At 39.7% G+C, this 21,392-nt stretch overlaps 1 protein-coding gene across 1 annotated transcript in view; it reads left to right on the top strand.

Annotated features, from left to right (window-relative positions):
• Nucleotides 1-1,273: 1,273 nt before the first annotated feature.
• Nucleotides 1,274-21,392, top strand: part of vax2 (ventral anterior homeobox 2) — a gene marked incomplete at both ends in the record, with an annotated part of 28,198 nt that continues 8,079 nt past the window's right edge. The window contains 2 exons of the mRNA XM_080547479.1: nt 1,274-1,535; nt 6,975-7,162. Coding sequence (XP_080403605.1) covers nt 1,274-1,535; nt 6,975-7,162 — 450 coding nt within the window. The remainder of the gene's footprint in view (nt 1,536-6,974; nt 7,163-21,392) is intronic.

Consider the following 21,392-nt stretch of genomic DNA (forward strand, 5'->3'; position numbering starts at 1 on the left):
CATTATTTAATGTTTCTCTGGATCTGTAGAGGGACGTGTTTATTATCTCTCTCCTAAAATAAAGAATGCGGTGGACATATGGACATATATATCTCATTTCATAAAGGCTAATCCTACTTGACTAATATTAATATGCGAATAATTATGAGGCGCTTTTGCCGATAAACAGTAATAAAAAAAAGTATTTGTATTTATTATTAAGTGGATGTAGGCTATAGGCAACATTTTGTCCGTTTAGAGCTTTAGACGTTGTAATGTATTGGGATATATTTAGATAGGCTATTGTATATTATTATCTTTGTTTTAAAAATGTTAAAATAAAAAAAGCATGTTTCTTCCGACATTTCATCCACTTGTCCAAACGTGCACTGCGCGTGCGCAGACCGGAAATTACGTTGATAGTGATGACAGCGTTTTTAAAGTGCAACCTACCAGTGCAATAATATTGTCCAACACGAATGTCACACCGGCTATCGGCCTTAGACGAAACGAACAAAAAGTCACCAAGATGCTTTGTAATTTTAAACCATAAATTAATTAAAGTCGCTAATGCATGGTTCGGTATAGCCTTGATTCGATAGATTTTTATCTTACCACATGTGACCATTTCTCATTTTGACGCTCACCATCCATCTCAACCCTTTCCACACAGACATTAGATAAGCGATGCTGAAGACACCGGGCATGCAATCACAACACCGCCGACAGAACCGACTCGAACTGGGGGTAAAGTAACGGACTTCTGCTGATGTGCCCTGTGTGTCTGGAGGAAAGTTCCCCCACTTGGATGCAGAGGGAACTGGAGTTGCATGCATGGTTTACGCGCCTTACGTCTTTCTATCTATTTCCACGTGGGTGAGCTAGTGTGGCACCTCCCAGTTTCTTGGTCACAGACCCTCCTGCGCCCCCCTTGGAGCCCTAACCCTACACTACTGTACGTCCGACATGCATTATTGGCTTAGCGCGCTTCTATAGCTAAGGAGGGTCCTTAGGCTTGTCCATAGGGCCCCCTTCCTTCTTCTCTGACATCTCTTTCCCCGGGTTCGGACTCACGATCGTGGACCATGTCGAGACACTTGGAGGTTGGCTCGGTTCCGTGGGTCCGCGTGCATGTTGGGTTCTAACGGGATCTACTTTTGGGGCATGGGGCACATCTCCCCCCCGCATCTCACCAACTATTGCAAAAGAGAAAAAGTTTTTTTTAACATTATTTTGCTAAATAACAAGGCGAACAAAGGAGATAATCTCGATCAACACCAATAATAGTTTTTAGATGTTTGATCAGGCCACGAGTATGGGCGATGGGATCATCGGCGAGGACAGGAACCTGCACCACTGTGGATCCAGCTCGCTGTGCCGGGACCGTGTGGACCCAAAATGCCGCACCGAGCTGGGGGGCAGCCGGTCCCCGGCGCAGAGCACCATCACCGACACCCCGGGGACCTCGGCGTCCACCCCCACGTCCTCCAGCGAAGACGGACATGATAAACTTTTAGGAGTGGACCCGGACTATTGCCGGAGGATTTTAGTGAGAGGTAACATTTTTAATTGTTTTTGCGAAAATGTATCCTTCAGTGATGAATTGCAACAAACTGACCATCTTCTTATTGCAAAGGTGCATCATGTTTGTATTTCCATTTGATTCACTACAATTATTATTATGCCTACTTGCTTCCAATACCAAAAAAAACTAAAACTATAACCTTCTATACAGACGTAATTACAACATTACCACAAATATAGTTCAACATCAACAACTATCCTTCACTCATACTTTCACTGCTTTCACTTTCTCCTGCTCTTTCTTGCTCTTGCTAATAATAATGGCACTAGTTGATTTTATATATATAAATATATAATAATAATATAATATAATAATATATAGAGCAGCAGAAAGTGAAATATATATATATATATATATATATATATATATATATATATATATATATATATATATTTAAAATCAACTAGTGGCTATAGGCTATATATATATATATAGGGCTTCTTTAAAATGCAGCTTAGAAGTTTGATAGAAGCAAAGTTAGAAGCTTGCTTATTTTAAATGATCCATTTGGCTATTATAATAGCTGTTGCTTTCACAGCAAACTGTCAACAAATGATTCAGCAAATATTGGCAAACAAAAGATATAGCTATTCAAAAGCACAAGCCATCCTAAGTACGTGCATATTTCTGTATATGTATGTGTGTATTCATGGAGATGGGCTATCTTTCTGTGTGTTAATGAACTGTTAATAAAAGTAAAACAATAACGTGTCTCTGCCCTCTAAGGGAAGGGCCCATCATCAATGCCTTTGCAAGTTGCATGAAATTCCACTAACTGTCCTCACAATTATATTATGAATAGTCAAAGAAATGTAGGCTGGTCAAATACATCTGTAGGCTATATTTGTATTTTAAGAAGTGTATATAGCCTATGCATACACGCATCCACATGTTTTGTATAGCATACCTTTAGAATTTAAATAATAACGTCTCTGTTGTTTATATCAATAGAGTTAATATTCTATCAAGTCAGAAAAACTCAAAACTCAACTAATTTATATTCAATATTTACAAATACATTTGCCATGATGACGATAATGTGTCCACAGTTAAAACTCAATTATGAAAGCTTAAATGACCTGATATTATAATACTGATGTCAGGATAGGGATACTCTCAACATTGACCACACTAAACGAACACACAACCGTGGAAAAAAAGTAAATAAATGCACCAACTAATATAATACATTAACAATACCAACAACAGAATGGAAAGAAAAATAGGGAGGATAATAAATATATTAATAAATGCTAAACTAACAAATGCACAATGATGTGTTTTACATTATTATATTAGTCAATGCACGTCAAGATGAAAGGGCTATACTGAATTAACTTGTTTAAAAGTGTGACCAAAATGCTATTAAATGTCATGCTTCTTACATGCTAAATATACCACTACTGACTGGCTCTGACTGGTTGTACTCAATACTTTTGTTTAATAATCTGAAACATCTCTTTGTACTGCTGTGACTCTATCAAATCGATTATGCTGTCAGAAAGACTTCAAACAAAATGTGATTGTTGACAACGCTTGGGAAGACTGTCCACTGAGAGAAACCAAACAATTCAAATATAAGTCATGTATGCTACTCGTGACGTTAGAATTATAAGGTTCTATCTCCGTTTTTGGTCAAAATTGAGTTTTTAACATAATCTGATCCATTAGGTGTTTATTAATGCCTGTGTGGTGTTATTTTTAAAATGTTGACATTTTTGAGTTAGTAATTCATAAACTACAAAGGTTCCATCTCATAAAACATAATGGAATGTAAAAACTTTGACCCTCAACATCTCTGAACTGCCCTAAACGGAGATAGAACCTTATTATTCTAAACGGAGATAGAACCTTATCATTCTAAACTGAGATAGAACCTTATCATTCTAAACGGAGATAGAACCTTATCATTCTAAGCTCACGATATGTCATATATCCTGATAAGATGTTTGCCTGCAAAAATCAACGTATTCAAACTTGACTTAAGTTGTGGCCTATTCAAGTGGGCCAAATAGTTTCTAGAAACGTGTTAATTACGTCATTACTAGTCATTACGTGCATGCCGTTAGCCGGATATCTGTCCATCAATGTGGGCTACAACAATGTAAATGCAACTAATGCACTAACAATATCGATGTTCCATCACTATATGAAACTAAACGTTTCCTTTCACATACAGCACATGCAGGCCTATATGTGCGCATTAATTTGACATTAATTTTGCACTTAATTTTTCATTTTAACATCAATAATTAAGCCTATACCTATCAGAAATAGTCTGATGTCATAGACACCTAATGCTCTGGCATCGATTTTGGAGCCATCTTACTTGAGTCCAGTTCTAAAACAGCTATAATAGGAACCTATGGCAGAGGTGGCATGTATAGTGTTCTATAATAACAACTAGGCTACACATACAATGTTAATAAAAAAAAAGTGCTTATAACTGAAAAACATATCCTACGTCGTTTCTTAAAATTAGCTGTTTAAAAATGAGGTTGCGTGCATGCGTAAAATTGGTTTGGGTGTGTTTATAATCATTTAACTTAATCTGGTCACAGTAAGATGGCCGACCCTGTAGTGACAGCAATTATGATGTCATGTCCCCCTCTACTGTTCTGTCTCTGTGTCTAAACCCAGTCTATATGTGCTCAATTACTTCTGAACTTTTGCATCATTTTGTTTAGTGACTCTGGGTGAGGTAGGCCTAATAGTAGCAATGAATGGGCAAAGCTTGCTGTCCGAGGTTGATTAGATGTGCTGATGTGGATCTGAGCGGTTTTGGCAGAGGTTCTGGGGACACGGAGCTAAGCCTGCAATCCCTGGTGTCACTATTTGTTTTTAAAGCTGACGATTGAATGTGCTGGATAGGCCTACCTCGTGAGAACCGGGGTCAGCGAAAGGTCAGCTATAGTCTTGTCTGTCCTATGTGCTCCGAATGAACTTGCAAATGTTTTAGGACACTGGATAACTCATGTAGGGGGCTGCCCCATGAGTCTAATGGAATGAAAATGTTTACATTCGCAATTCTACCAGAGCACTACTAGCATCATGTGTTAGCTTGGCTTCGACGCAGAGGGAAGGAGGCCCTTGATGTAGACCTATATAGATGCTATTTCCAGCCTTTTTATAGGGAGACTGGCGATTTTTCCACGTGATCAGGACTTATAAATGACGATCAAACCTACATGTATAACTGTGGCGAGGCATAAGTTGTATTTGACCATGTTTGATTGTATCAAGGACGTGTTGTCACAATTAACATTATTAGCTCTTAGGCTATTAATGGTATAATTAGCCTACCCTGTAACAGCACACTCTCTTTGCATGTTGTTATATTCAGTTATATATTGCTATATTATATTGCATAGTTCAGGTCAGCAATATTGTGATTACCCAGTGTTGTTCTTGTTTTAACTTATTTCAAAGTTCTTGTGTATATTTTGCCTGAGGGATGGAATCTACTTTTTTGACGCAATACATTCAAAACAAATACTCATGCAGTATTCAGCTGAGACTGATGTTAATTAATATGTTGCTCCAAATCTTGGAAAGGAAATAGTGGCTAATTTCATTATTTCATTGTGTGAATCAACTTGTAATGCAACAACCATAGCCTGTGTTTCATATGGATATATTAATCAGTTAGTAGCTATAATATAATATTGCTATAAAGCTTGGCATAGTCATTTACAGAGGTAAATAAATAACAAGATTTTAGATTTTTTATTTATTTTCCCTTCTCGCCTGAGGGTATATGGGAGGGTATGGGGGCATGACGTTTTTCAGCAGTGGCCTCAAAGTAGCCTTTTCGTTTTCGCTTCCTTTTAGAATATTACTCATACCAAATAATCGTTTTGGATCGCACTATGATTCAGCCTATATACCTTTCAAGAAAGTGTTGTAGCCTAAATGTGCTTCGAGTGCAAAAAGGAGTGTTCTGACTGACAGGATACAAGGTATAGCATATTATTCTTCTTCAAACGGATGCAATTGAATACAAAAATGATGATTGCATTACTGAACAAATATGATTTCATATTATTGGCCTTTAAATTGCAACGTCAAATGTTTTCGAACATGTTTATTGGCGCATCGACTGCACGTTTCTCCCTGGTGGGTTATTATGGGACGAATGCCAAATTAGAGGTATAGGCCTAATTGAAATAGAGCTCTGAAGACGTGTTTTCAAAATAAGTTAATCGCTGAGGCTGATTGTAATGTCTAGTTAAAAGGTATCATTCTGTAATGGATATGCATTGTTGAGCTGTCAATATTTGGTCTCCTCTTTAGTGGATTACTAAATGTATTGCAGCAACAACGACTATCGGACAAGGATTAAGCTTTATCTTTCCAGGCTATGTTGCAATTTTACATTTCATTTCACAAGCTCAACTGACAAAGGTTATAAGGTTATTCTCTGGAAAAAAATATTGATGTCAAAGCATTTCAAACTACTTCAGGCTACTATGAATACTACAGCAAAGATCCTCCCAGCCACCCCAACCACAGTCTGTTTGAACCGACACCGTCCAAAAGACGAGGCCTCTTCCGGAGCCCCAGGGGCAGAACTCAGAGACCAACCAACAGCTACTTCCCCCAGGCCATCAGGCTCATGAACAAGCCTATCAGCCACTATACTTGAACTATCTATTTATTTTATTACTAGTTGTACTAATTAATTGCATCCTGTCTTATTTGTCACTTATATCCTGTATTATTGTCACTTTTTTAAAATCTTGAATTATGCCTATTGCCTTATTGTCTGCAAATTGTCTGGATACTGCTAACTTATCTTATTTGTTACTTATGTCCTGGACTATTGCCACTTTTCTATCTTGAATTATGCCTATTGCCTTATTGTTTGCAAATTGTATCACTTACGCCTAATCATTTTACTCTCATTACACTCGTGTAATGTGACGTAGCAATACAACTTGAAAACTATGTAACAATTATATTTGAAGTAATGTTGAAGTAAGGTTTGTAAGGTTTACTAAACTAAATAGAGGCTATTTTAGTTTAGAAGTTTCTTGTAATAGGCCAGTGCATTTATATTACGACAGCCTATCTGGGAATACCTAGACAATTTCCTCATGACCACTAGGCCTATGTATAGCGTCCCCCTACTTGGGTCTTTGCCATTGATGGCATATTCATTTAAACCCTGAAACCTAATTCAGACTGGAAAAATAAATGAATACAACATAATAAATAAGTAATACTAACTTGACCTTTATTGTCTTAATGTTTCATGTAAAATAAGTGGCTATCATTGACAATTACAATGTGCCATTGAGATGTTTTAGCATTTTAGCCTAAGCTTATTTACTTACATTAGGCTATATGCATGGTTATTTACATTGGGCCATTTTGCACTGTTTGTATGAAAATATGAAAACATCCACAGATGCCAAGGGTACCATCCGGGAGATTGTCCTGCCGAAGGGCCTGGACCTGGACCGGCCGAAGCGCACGCGGACGTCGTTCACGGCGGAGCAGCTCTACCGGCTGGAGATGGAGTTCCAGCGCTGCCAGTACGTAGTGGGCCGGGAGCGCACCGAGCTGGCCCGGCAGCTACACCTCTCTGAGACCCAGGTGAGAGAATGAATGATTGAATGAATGAATGAATGAATGATTGAATGAATGAATGAATGAATGAATGAATGAATGAATGAATGAATGAATGAATGGTCTTTATTGTCATTAATACAGCACAGGTACCATACAACGACATTTAGGAGGGGGGGCTCCCCTGGTGCTAGGAAAAAAATACTAAAAACAAGATTGCTGCAGTATCACCTGATTCACTGTTTCCCAAATGTTCCAACACTTAACTGTGTTGTAGTATGAAATGTCAATGTACACTTGTAGCCTACACTGTACACTTCAGTGTTACAGTTTTACGAGTTGCACAATTTTACCAGTTATCAATAGCCGCCTCACAACGGTGATATAGTTGTGTTTTATTACACATAATATAGGCTAGAAGATATTCGAATTCCGACGTGACATTGGGGTAGCTCGTTCTCTGTTATGTGCGCCTGTCGGGGCTTCTCTCGGGATTATTCCATTTTGAATTGCACTTGCATTAATTAGTTAGGCCACATTTAGGGTTAGGGTTAAGGTTAGGGTTAGGGTTAAGGTTAGGGTTAGGGTTAAGGTTAGGGTTAGGGTTAGGGTTAGGGTTAGGCCGACAGGCGCAACCCTGCGCTTTCAGAACGAGCTACCCCAATGTCACGTCAGAATTCGACGTTTGTCCATAAACGTCGAATTCTGACGTCTGCCGTGTGAGACCAGGCTGAGATACCATAGAAATGATCAACCTCATAGGTGGGTTTAGGACAACATCATTAACATGATCATAATGCATTTTCTTAAACAAAGAATAAAGCCCTGATGCACTCACACGGGCATATTTCAAGGCCTCATTTCCTCCTCCAGTCGTTTCTTTCTGTTTGCCCTTTATTGTTTGTTGCCCTTTACCGAGAAGATGCTTCTATGAGAGAGAGCACAAAACAAGATGCTTTAACATCTGCAACACAGCCACTGTGTTATACGAACTCGTAATGATATGTAGTCTTTGTGGAATAGCTCTTCACGTGGGCCTGATCCACGAGTTCATCTCACCAGTGCTGACAGTTCACCACAGCCCCCAATCACCAGGCGCCTAACATCAATAAACGAGTCATTCTAACACTCTCAGCCATGTAACTATGTGTGAACTATGTGTGCAAAGCAAACTATAGCCTAATTATCATGCTAAACATACAACGAAATGTTAATATTAGTCTTATAATAATTATATAACAGTCAATTAACGATCCTACTAAAAAAAAGAATACAATGAATATGAATAGTTCACTAAATAGTACACTTTTCGTTTTTTTTACAAATAAAACAAAAGGAACTGCCAAAACACATAAATACAACTTGTATCATGAGAATGTTGTTTGCGGACGCACTATATGTCTCTGTTGCAATGCAGCCATGTAGGACTGTTTAAATCGCACTACAAGTTGAATTCATTGAAATAGGCATAGGCCTACCTACATTCATCTCTTATAATGAAAAAGGGGCAGTTTATATGATTGTTTATTTGTTATTGCATTTGCAACTCGTGTTTGAGGCTATACGCTTAGCGAAAGGGCCGTGGACAAACATAACGGTCCTTTACATTGAATAACAGTCATAGCGTGACGTTAGAATTATAAGGTTCTATCTCAATTTTTGTCAAAATTGAGTTTTTTACATAATCTGATCCATTAGGTGTTTATTAATGCCTGTGTGGTGTTATGTTACCTTATCATTCTAAACGGAGATAGAACCTTATCATTCTAAACGGAGATAGAACCGTATCATTCTAAACGGAGATAGAACCTTATCATTCTAAACGGAGATAGAACCTTGTCATTCTAAACGGAGATAGAACCTTATCATTCTAAACGGAGATAGAACCTTCTCATTCTAAGCTCACGATAGGCCTATACGTAACATAACTTATAAGGCAGCAACCGAGCCCTTTTGGGTCGTGGCCCATTGTGTCACTGTGTCCCTCATTAGTTTTGGCACCGTTGGTGTCGGTGGGAGGTGCCTGTGTTCAGGGTGCGAAATAAGGGGGAGCTCGGGGAGCTATAGCTCCCCTAGTGGTGACATGAGCTCCCCTGGAAACATGGTTTGCGAAATTTTGGGGGAGCTCTAAAATATTGATATGATAGCCAAATAAATGCTATTTTGGTCATGGTTTTTCTCAAAGGTGTAAAATAAGGGGAAAATAATAATAAAAATATGTTTTTATGATTCATGAAAAAAAAAGATTCTAGCCTCGAGCCGCTCGGAGCGTGGGGGCGCTGTCTGCAGGCATCCACTACCCACTAACAAGCTTGTTTACTACGTGTGTTAAAAAAAACTGTCACCTGCGCGCGCCATTGTTGAAGAAAAGATGTCGAAAAGAAGAAAGCAACTCACCTTGGGCGATTTCTATCCAAAGAAGTCCAAACAAAACGATGAAGAGGAAAATCCATCTGTAGTTGGTGGTGGTAGCACATCTGTAGCTGCTGGTGGCACATTGGACGTGGGGACTGATGCTGCTACAACAGAGCCGAGAGGAGAGACAGCTAACATTAACTTGGTAGCTAATGCTAACTTGACAGCTAACGTTACTGTGGGGGCTGAAGAGACACATGACAAGCCAAGAGAAGAATCTAACGTGGAAACTAACGTTAGGAAGACAACAAAAGAAGAGGTCGGAGGAGATGAGGAAGAGGATGATGATGATGATGACCACCCGCTTGTTGCTGGAGATGGGGGGTGCGAAGATGCTGGGGTCCCTCTGGCTGGCTGGACCAAAGAACAGTGGAGTGACTGGACCAGACGTCTCCCGTGGCTGTTCTCAAAGAATAGTTGCTTAGGCTGTACTGTATGCAGGGATGCCAAAAGCCTTCTCCTCACTGATAACGTTGGAACGCACTTGTCAGAAGAGTGGATGAACGGGGACGTAACCAGTAACAGACAGAACAACTTGCGTAAGAAAATCTACAAGCACCGGGATAGTGTGGCGCACAAACGGGCAGTTGAACTGGCAGAAACAAGACAAAAAGAAATAATGCCAAACAGGATTCTCTCTATCAACGCAAAGTTGTTCGAGGAAACATCAATCGCGTTCAGATCCGCCTATATGGTAGCCAAGGAAAGGATGGCTTTTAAAAAACTTCCACCCGTCATGCAGCTCCAAGAGATCAATGGGGCAAAGGTAGGCCCTGTACACAGATCCGATAAATCCTGTGCTGAGATTATTCACCACATTTCACACGAAATGTGCAAAAAGTTTGTTGTTAATGTTAAAAAGGCCCAGTCAAAAATAAGCATCACTATTGATGAGAGCACAGTGCACGGACGTGCGTATATGATTTTATATGTGAGATGTGACGTGACAGGAAAAGGGGATGTGGACAATGTCTATTTAGACCTCACAGAGCTAACGCAGGGCACAGACGCTGAGTCCATCTACAACAGCCTGAGAGAGGCTCTACGTAAAGCAGGTTTTGATGATGAGTTTTTGGCTAATAATCTCATCAGCATAGCCACTGATGGTGCTTCTGTCCTCATGGGCAAAAACAGTGGAGTCATTGCTCGCCTGAAACAGGATTTCCCAAATATACTGTCTGTACATTGCCTTTGCCACCGTGCAGAATTGGCAGTCCATGACGCTCTAAAACTTGTTGCTGGATGTAACCACTTTGAGTTTTTTATTTCAAAACTGTACGCTTTGTATCACCAGTCCGCGAAGAATGCCAGACTACTCGAGGAGGCAGCAAAGGAATTGAACGTGCAGGTTTTGAAAATCGGGCAGATTTTTACCATAAGGTGGGTGGCAAGTAGTTTTAGAACTGTCAAAGCCGTCTGGAACAACTACCCTGCGTTAGCGAGACACTTTAAAACCGCAAGTGAGGATCCGTCTCGCAGTGACATTGAGAGGAAGAAATTCCTTGGGCTCCACAAACGGCTCTCAAACGCTGGATTTGTAGCCGATCTGGCTTGCATGAAAGACATGCTTCGTGAACTGCAGGCCCTGTCACTAAGGTTGCAGCAAAGGGACATAGATATAGTGAGTGCCAGTCGTCAGATTCAGCAGTGCATTGATGTAATTAACGCTATGAAAGTGGGTGGAGGTAAATCAGCACAGAAGGCTGAGGAACGCATGTCACAAGGATTGTTCAAAGGTGTGGAGCTAGTTGAGAGTCTGAGCAGCGGTAAGATTAAAAGGGGTCAATTCTACCAGGCTGTTATCGACAACCTTACGAAGCGAATGCCAGAGTCAGATCTCGTTCATATGCTCAAACCCCTCTACAAGCGCTTTTGGCCACAGGACCGCAACGCACTCATCCTTTATGGAGAAAAAGAAATACGGGCTATTGCGAAAAAACTTGGCGAATCTGCCAGTGAAGCAGTGCAGGAGTTTCGTGACTGGAAGCTGCAAGATGCTGCACCAGGGAAAGTGCTGGAGAAGCTGTCCATAGCAAGCAGAACATACCTGCCCACGTCATCGGAGTGCGAGAGGGGCTTTTCAGCTGTAAATGACACTGACAGTAAGATTCGCAATAGACTGCGTGAACCCAGCCTCTCGTCACTACTTTTTGTGGACCTTAATGGACCTCCATTGGAGAGATTCGATCCAATGCCTTTCGTCACATCTTGGCTTAAATCAGGTCATCGCCTGTCCACATCATGGGCTCCTGGACGTAGAGCAAAGGCAGCTGAACCCAGGCCTCTGTGGTCGCTTCTGTGTTAAGGTAAGACCCGCTTTATATACTTGGCTTCTGCTGTGTTGTAGGCCTATGGATTGCTGTGTTATAATGAGAAGGGCTATGTGCATGGTTGTTGTTAAAGGAGCATAGTCTACTACTTGCTACTGAGATGCTAACCCGACGGATTGTCCGGTTGAGGCGCCGTGCGTCCTAGTTTGATGTGTTGCTGTTGGTTATACAAGATCCGTAGTCGTTGGTTTGCTGCATAATAAACATTTATTGTGTTACTATGTGCCATCAATGGCTTAATCACTGGTACAAACAATAACAATAACAAACTTAGCGCCGAAAATCGCACGCGCACGGAAAGCCACCGGCCCCGATTTGGGCTTTTTTTTTTTTGTCGTGGGCTTTTTCCGTGGGCTCCCCCGCACACCGTGATGTAATTCGCACACTGCCTGTGTTACCCCTCTCCTGGAGCAGAAAGAATGGTTTGGCGTGGGGTCCTCATAGGCCTACACGGTCGGGGAGCTATAAAACAATTAATATTAGATATTCCCATCACGTGATCTTATATGTGTAATTTTCACCACGTATTAGCATATTGGCACAATTCGCTTTTTCCCCCCATTAACATACATTGGCGCAAAATATACCGCTCACGTATAATTAAAGGAAATTGGGCGCTTTTGTTTGTGGGATTCCTTTAAGCTCATGTACCTTTCTGAGGTCAAAACATTGGACATTGTTTTGATTGAACTACCGACCTCTGTATAGATTTTCTTTGATTGTTATTTTTTTAGACAACCCAAGTCTAAACAGTTTCAAAATTCCCCAAATTAATATCTCATTTTCAAATATTATGCCCATTCTTGTTTCATTGATGTGCAATAAGTTGTGTCATTTGCTGGAGTTCAGTCTGTTAGCTGTCATTATTGGTCCTCTCAAGGCTTTTAACAGACGCCATTTGATTCTCTGATATTGTGAAAGCATTTCCATTTGGAAAGCTCTTTTTTTTTTTTTAAATGCTCCTGAAATGCAGAATGGAGTTACAATTGCTTTTTGAATTGTTTATAAGGACTCAGTCAGCATAACAAAGGGCAACATCTTACTCTGATGGAAATACGTATTGATTCATTTGCATGTTCAAATTCAAAAGCCTGACTGAAAAATCAACACCCATTTCTGAGTGCAAAAGTATTCTCCTCACAGAATACTTTCATTCAATGTCACGTTCATTTACACTGTTCATTAGCCTACAGTGCTGGATTGACAACCTATCTCCATATTACATTACATTAGGCTCTGTAGCAACTCGTGAGCTTAGAATTATAAGGTTCTATCTCCATTTTTGTCAAAATTGAGTTTTTTACATAATCTGATCCATTAGGTGTTTATTAATGCCTGTGTGGTGTTATTTTTTTAAATGTTGACATTTTTTAGTTAGTAATTCATAAAATACAAAGGTTCCATCTCATAAAACATAATGGAATGTAAAAACTTTGACACTCAATATCTCTGAACTGCCCTAAACGGAGATAGAACCGTATAATTCGAAGCTCACAAACTGATAATCTATGTAATAACTGTTGATGATGTAATAACGGCTAATAACGTAAAACATTTAGCATTTAAAATGTAATAAAGACTGATATAACTTGCTAATAATGCAATAGACATGCCGAGTAAGTAATGTAAAAACCCATTGCACATAATGTAAAGGATATTTTGATGAATATTGTAATAACTTCAACCAATAATGTAATAATAACATACTAATCTCAGTATCTCAGAATCTCAGTCTTTCAGTCTCACACTTCAGTTACACTTTCTTTGAAGAATCCCCTGCTGTTTGTATATCAATAAACTATTAAACACACTAGACAGCACCAATCCCAACCCCTGAATCCCAGCCACGCACACACACACATGCACACACACACACACACACACACACACACACACACACACACACGCACCCACACACTACCTTCTGTCAGTCTATCTTCCACCGTAGACTGAAGACCCATCTCTTCAGGCTACACCTTAACTGTCCCTCCTGAGACATCTACCCCTCTACCCCCCTGTACCGTTTCTGTACTGTTGTAATAATAAAATAAATCATCCTTCTTCTAGCCTTACGACTGCCAATGGCCTCTGGCCCAAGCATAGATTACTTTTTCCTGCTGGTGGATAGATGATTCACTTACATACTTAGTCAAATGCATTTGTTTAAAATCGCTTTGGATAAAGGCGTCTGCTAAATGCCCAAAATGTAAATGCAGTAACAGACAAAAAACACAGAGAGAGAATGGGGATGGGAAGGGAAGGGAAGGTCGATAAAGGGGAGGTCCGTCACTCTTCACCACACAACTGGGAGCACTGAACACGCACACACTTACTCTACACAGTCTCACACACACACACACACACACACACACACACACACACACACACGCACACACACACTCACACGCACACACACACACACACACACACACACACACACACACACACACACACACAGACACACATAATGGTTCTCCTCTCTGCTGTCTGACAATCCTCTCTTTTTCCCTTTATCCTCTTCCCTATCTCTGATCCTACATTGTGTCAAGTCTCATACTGACCAAATGTATGTGCGGATTCAAATCATCCAGGACATTTGAAAAATGTGTCCTGCAATTCATTCACAACTCGATTTGAAAAGAGTAACCTTAGTAAGGGAATTCTAATTCAATGTAATTCAGCTGTCATTACTATTTAGTCAGCATTGGAATTGTATTCAAATTGTATTGATGTAAATGTACAGTCATAACTAGTCAGCATCTCTCTCTCTCTCTCTCTCTCTCTCTCTCTCTCTCTCTCTCTCTCTCTCTCTCTCTCTCTCTCTCTCTCTCTCTCTCTCTCTCTCTCTCTGTACTACACTCTTGAGTTCCCTACCTTCCCTATACGACTGTGTATGTGTGTGTCTGAGCTTAATATCAACTACAATGACAGAGTGTAAAGTGTGTGCATGTGTGTTGGCACGCTCAGCGGTCCAGGTTGTAGTGAAACAGGGTGACCAGGGTGACACACAGTACATTATTCACTCTCACTGTATTACATTATAAATGCTATATGTTATTACATCATGGGCAGTTATTACACAATGTGTTGCTATATATACCTATATCACACATGTAGGCTATACTCACAGTACAGTACACACATTTTGTCCAAAGTAGAGTCACCTATATACATTTGTGTTTTAATTATTAAGTTAGCCACATGCAGAACAATTTGGTTAAGGCAAATGTTGTCATTGTATATCACCTTTCGGCAGACTAAGCCTACCTGATAATTGCAATCTAAAAATGGCTTTCAAGTGGCCTAATTTTGAATAACGCTAATTGGATGACGAAGAGTCTATGAGTTGACTAAAATGGTCAGGCGTGGCAGTGTTATCACACAAATTAGAACAATACAGTTTCCTTCAGCCCTAAGGGTAGACTATTCCCCAAAATCCTATTTTACCATTGTGTATAAAACAAAACCATAGAGGTAGTTATATGTTCGTGGACTGTTTTAGAAGTTGAACATAAACACACTGGGCATCCATTCCATGCTATCGATGGGCATCCATTCCATGCTATCATAAACTATTTCTTTTGATTCAAAATGATTGGTTAAACTGATATGACAAGGTTGTATTAATAGTCATAGCCTTGCCTATGCACTCCGTATCCAAATAATTCAATGGAAATAGAATAGGGCCTCTATTCATTCATTTTGTTTGTCTACCTACAAAATAACATTGAAGTCTTCTTGTGTCTAGTTTTAGGTTTTGTAGTTTTAGTTTAGTTAGACTATCTTAGACTGTTTTAGACTAGTTTTAGTTTTAGACTATGTAGTTTTAGTTTAGTTTTAGACTATGTCGTTTTAGTTTAGTTTTAGACTATGTAGGCCAGGTGTTGTATTGTATTTGTTTGTGGTGGATGTTGTTGTTGTATGCCTGTGAACAGGTCACTTGAAAATGAGCCCTTGGGGCTCAATGTGTTTTTACCTAAATAAAGGTTAAAAAAATTAATATATATAGCCTATGTTTTAAATGTAAATTACTCATTTATATTCAGTGTGATTGATAGTTATAGTTATATATGAGATCAAGCCTACATGTTCTATAAGAGCAAGTCAAAGGTGATCCCTTCAGGCCTAAACAAAATACTTTATTAGAATGCGATTAAAAAAAACGTCAATATTGTTCAAGTTTTCGTTAAGTCATTTTTGAATATTTTAAGCAGCAGTGTTTAGTCAGGTATTAACATTACACAAGCAGTGGCACGTTTATAACCCTAAAGAAATACTTTCAAGACGCACCATTGAAATAAACCGTTTCAGCACGTTCCCTGGGCCAATATGTGACCGCGGTTTCATATTGGATATTCACCAGCCATTTGGTTTTTAAAATCGCAATAGTTCTTTAATGGTTGGCTACATTTACCTAAGATTGAGCTCATTATCATGGAAATCACCTGTAGAATGTTGCACAACCTAGTTTTATTTATTTTTTAATTTTAACTTTAGCCATACAGTACAGGGACCGCGTTCAACGCGTATGATAAACCCCTTAAAAACCGATTGCCATACGGTTTAAATGCTATTGAACTTTAAAGAAAATAAACATCCATTGACATTAATGAGAAAACAGACAGTGCAGCCTTGTGTCTGCGGTTTGAATGGTTTTAGATCATTCTATCATGCAGTTTGAATACTATAATGCATTTTAAAGTAAAGAAATAATAATATACATTAATGAAAGCCTTTTTTGAGAACAGTAAAGGCTGTGCAACCTGTGTCTCTGGTTGGAATGGCGTTGGTTTTAGATCTCTGTAGAAGATTACATTAAAAAGAAAAGGTTGTGCAACATCCTACACGTTTTCCATCATAGGCCTAATGAAGTCTTAGGTCAGTTGAACATTAAAGGCTATGCAACCTTGCCAGTGTGTCCCTGGTTTGAATGAAGTTGGTTTTAGATGTATTAATGGTTAAACCGCTATTGAAGATAACCCCCGCCTTCATGAATGCACAAAAAAAGTTGTGCAACATCGTAGACATTTAACCGTCATAATTAGCGCAATCTTAGGTCAATTAAACGCACAGTTAGAGAGTTTTGGAGATTTGAAGAGCCGAATGAATATCTGACGAATATCCCATATGAAACTAACTTTACCACGGTATATAACCGTAGGCCTAGTTGTTAGTTAGTTAGTTGGTTATTAATGGCGCATCATATGATCATTGGACCTTGTTAAATAAAGATTTAAGATTTAAAACATACTTATTGCTGTAAGAGACACCTAAGTCCACGAGTAGTGTTTGTGCGAACCATTATACAGTCCGTCTCCAGTAAAAACAACGTTGGTTTTCCAGACCAATTGTGCGGAAAGCGTCGCGTTTTGCCAAGAGACAAGAGCACATGAAAGCAAACTATTTGGTGTGTGTGTGTGTGTGTGTGTGTGTGTGTGTGTGTGTGTGTGTGTGTGTGTGTGTGTGTGTGTGTGTGGGAGGGGGTGGTGGAGGGGGGGGGGGGGGGGGGGGGCAGGTTAAGCCCAAACCTGCCCTCAGGAAACACCTCTGCTCTCCCAGACCCCAGCAGGTGGCTCCCGGCCCCAGGGTAACGCAGCGGGGACACCCGTCCCGCACCTTTGGCGCGCAATCAGGTTCCCCCGGGAATGTGCGCTAACGCCGCTAAGGTGCCAGGTGCATGTACGCCTTCTCTCTGCCTCCTAAATACAACAGTCTCCTCTTTGCAGTGAAAAGAAAGTGAAAGAAAGTTTCAGTGAAAGAAAGTTTCCCACCAGAACCTTTTATATTTGCCATATTTGTCTAATCATGTTCATCAGCTTTATCATTAGGCCTACACTACTTTTTTAATTTAAGTTTAAGTTTTCATGTCTCCTCTCAGAGTAGCAGTTGACCATCCTCATCCTATCCTGTTAGAAAGGGAACCGGAACTGCAACGAAGGAACCAGAACTTTAAATTAAATTAAATTCATCTTTATTCGCCATGTGCAGTGCACTAGGAACATGATTTGGTATTCTACCATGCTAAACAAGCTACAGTACATACAACAACAAGACGACAACACGACAATACTCAAGACAAAATATACAGTACCAATATGAGTGGATATTAGGAATAAATACTTTACAACTAAGTGCAAGAACATGTAAAGTGCGAGGTACAATGATCAGCAGTTATTGAGAAGGGCTATGGCTTTGGGGAAGAAACTGTTGCATATTGAACCAAAAGATATTTCTAGGAGGGATGTCCCTGTCTACAGATGTGTCTGCCAAACTTCTCAAGTGAGAAGGGATAACTGATGCATAACACGTTCCTCAATGACTTTGTTTTTAGTTATACATCTGTTGTTCTGATAGGCCTCTCTATTATGGTTGGCCTAGAATGCAAATGCTTTTACTATACGGCTGTTGTATAGAATTGCTATGTGTTGTTTTTTTTATTTTTTTTATTTTTTTTAGCCAACATAAATTCAATTTGCCCCTGTGACAGACAGCACACCAATTGTCCTTGTGTTTCCCCCCAATTATCTTCTCAGATCCTAGAATCTCAAAACAATATTCATATACATATATATACATATATACATACCAGTACCAGAATGCTCAATTCAGTTATGCTATCAATCCAGGGAGACAGTTTATAACTGCAACGTGCCTGTCTGTAGCAGCTTTCATAGGGTACCGTATGCTTGTAACATGTCTGCTCTTTATTTCAAGATATCGTGACGTTAGAATTATAAGGTTCTATCTAAATTTTTGTCAAAATTGAGTTTTTTACATAATCTGATCCATTGGGTGTTTATTAATGCCTGTGTGGTGTTATTTTTAAAAATGTTGACATTTTTGAGTTAGTAATTCATAAAATACAAAGTTTCCATCTCACAAAACATAATGGAATGTAAAAACTTTGACGCTCAATATCTCTGAACTACCCTAAACGGAGATAGAACCATATCATTCTAAACGGAGATACAACCTTATCATTCTAAACGGAGATAGAACCTTATCATTCTAAACGGAGATAGAACCTTCTCATTCTAAACGGAGATAGAACCTTATCATTCTAAACGGAGATAGAACCTTATGATTCTAAGCTCACGATATGTTAGAGATGTTAGAGGTCCTATACACTTCTCATACTTCAACCTCTTCATTTAACCCGTTCACGTCCCATTCTACCATGTGAAGGCGTCTTACAGTATTTGTAGGACGCCTCTTCCAGACAAACCTTGTAGTGTCTTTACTGAAATCAGATATTTTCGGAGAAGCAATGACAGCCACGACTGACTATTTCAAGAAATTAAAATGCTGATATATATATATACACTATATGGACTAAAGTATGTGGACACAATTATTTTCTGGGGCTTGTTTTCATGGTTTGGACTAGGCCCCTTAGTTCCAGTGAAGGGAAATCGTAATGCTACAGCATACAGTGCGATTCTAGAGAATTGTTATGCTTCCAACTTTGTGGCAACAGCAGCAACAGTGGGACCAACTCCATATTAACGCCCATGGTTTTGGAATGAGAAGTTCAACAAGCACATATGGGTGTGACGTTCTGGTGTCCTTATACTTTTGTCCATATAGTGTATAATGTTACGGTACATGTGGGAAAACGGTACATGTGGGACAACTCGGGTTAGGGTTAGGTGCTAGGGTGCTACGGTTAAGGTTAGGGTTAGGGTTAGGGTTAGGATTAGGGGTAGGGTTAGGGTTAGGGTTAGGATTAGGGGTAGGGTTAGACATGCCAGCATGTACCAAGTGGACGTAGCACCTAACCCTAATCCTAGTTTTCCCACATGTATCGTATTTCCACATGTACCGTAACATTTTTTTTTTTTTTACAATGATATACTCTTAGAAGCATATACTTATACTGTAAGAAACATTCTTAGAAAACTCTTGTCATGTGACGATTCTCATAATGCATAACTTTAATTAGAAAAATGTTTGGAGGACTAACGATGGCTATCCACTATTATACCATCAGTAACATTTTTGCAAACACTGATAACTCTGAGACATGTTATGCATATGGGCCCAGATCTTCGCCTACACTTTCACAACTCTGTTCACATTCCAACTGTTAGGATGATGTGTGGCCCTTATTTAAGAGCTCAGCGGAGAGCTTATTTCATATACTGCATTGTATCATTCTATTGTTCTTTGCTGCCCATCCATAGCACAGCCATGGATTTAATGGTCAAGGGGGGCTGCTTAAACTAGTTTAATCCTGGAATGGGAAAGGGCTAAGTGACTGAGGTAATGGAATCGCTGGAGTCGTTTCTGTGGAGGCTTTGGACAAAAAAAAGAAAAAAAAAGTTGTATAACTACCAGCTGTGACCAAATATTTTGATATATCTTCTTGATCTATCAAGCGAAGCTAGCTAAACTTGCAGAATGATTGATTATTGAAATGTATTTAGAAGTGTGTGTGTGTGTGTGTGTGTGTGTGTGTGTGTGTGTGTGTGTGTGTGTGTCAATGTCTGTGGCAAACCTCCAAACCTGTTCACAACACTGTAAAAATATATTTTAATGTGAGCCATACCTGATGGCCTGGGGCAGAAACAGCCTCTAGGTCACCCAGGGTCATTCTGTCTCTCAGTTTGTTATCCTTTAAACACGTTTCCTGAAACTATAGCTCAATTTCTAAAAACTCTAAACACAAAACTGAAAAAAGTAAAAAAATAAAATAATAATAATACGGTGAAACAGATGTGAAACCATGTAAATCAGTCTGCGTTCCGCCTCCGATCTTGATCAGGCCAGAGGACCTCGTCTACACCGCCTGAGATGTTTTCCCTCGCCAAGCAACGGGGGGAAAAGCGTCTGTGAAAAGTATATACACAGTATAGGCTACACATATTTCATGAATGTAAGACAAAACAACGTTACGCTATACATTTCTCTTAGTACATTAGATAGCCATTGAAACCACAGTTACATTACTGTAATTACTAGTAGAGAGTATTACTGAAGTGGTTAACTTACCTATTCTCACCTCTAAATGCCTGGAAAGCTGAGGCTACTGTGAAGCGGCTTGGATTCGCTGCCTAGCTCCGTTAGGCCATGATTGAGTACATGGTCAACCAAAGTTGCACGGGTTTCATTAGACATATTGGCTTGCCTTCCTCCTCCTCTTCCTCCTCCTCCTCCTCCTCCTCCTCTTGCTCTCACTCTTGCTCTTCCTCTCTGTTCTCCATGCTGCTCAATCTTTGTCCCGAACACAGTAAAGATCACCTGCGGCCTCCTTTATGCTCTGACACATGATTGAAGTGTTTTGCCAATTGAGTTTGAACAGGTGAGAAGTGACTGAGACCAGTTAGTAATTAGAGTGTGGCATTTTGAAGGCCAGTGTTTTCCAGGTGAATGGTGTATGCTAAGTGATGCAATTTGTGTTTAGAGTTTTGCAAAAATGTGATTTGGAATTTGAGAATGGAATTGTGCTTAGAGTTTAGCCTTAGTCTTGTTGTTGATACATGAACTTCAAGTTTTCAGACTTGCGTGCAAAC

This window comes from Nansenia antarctica, assembly GCF_963989245.1.
Source record: "Nansenia antarctica genome assembly, chromosome: 17".
NCBI classification, from domain to species: domain Eukaryota; kingdom Metazoa; phylum Chordata; class Actinopteri; order Argentiniformes; family Microstomatidae; genus Nansenia; species Nansenia antarctica.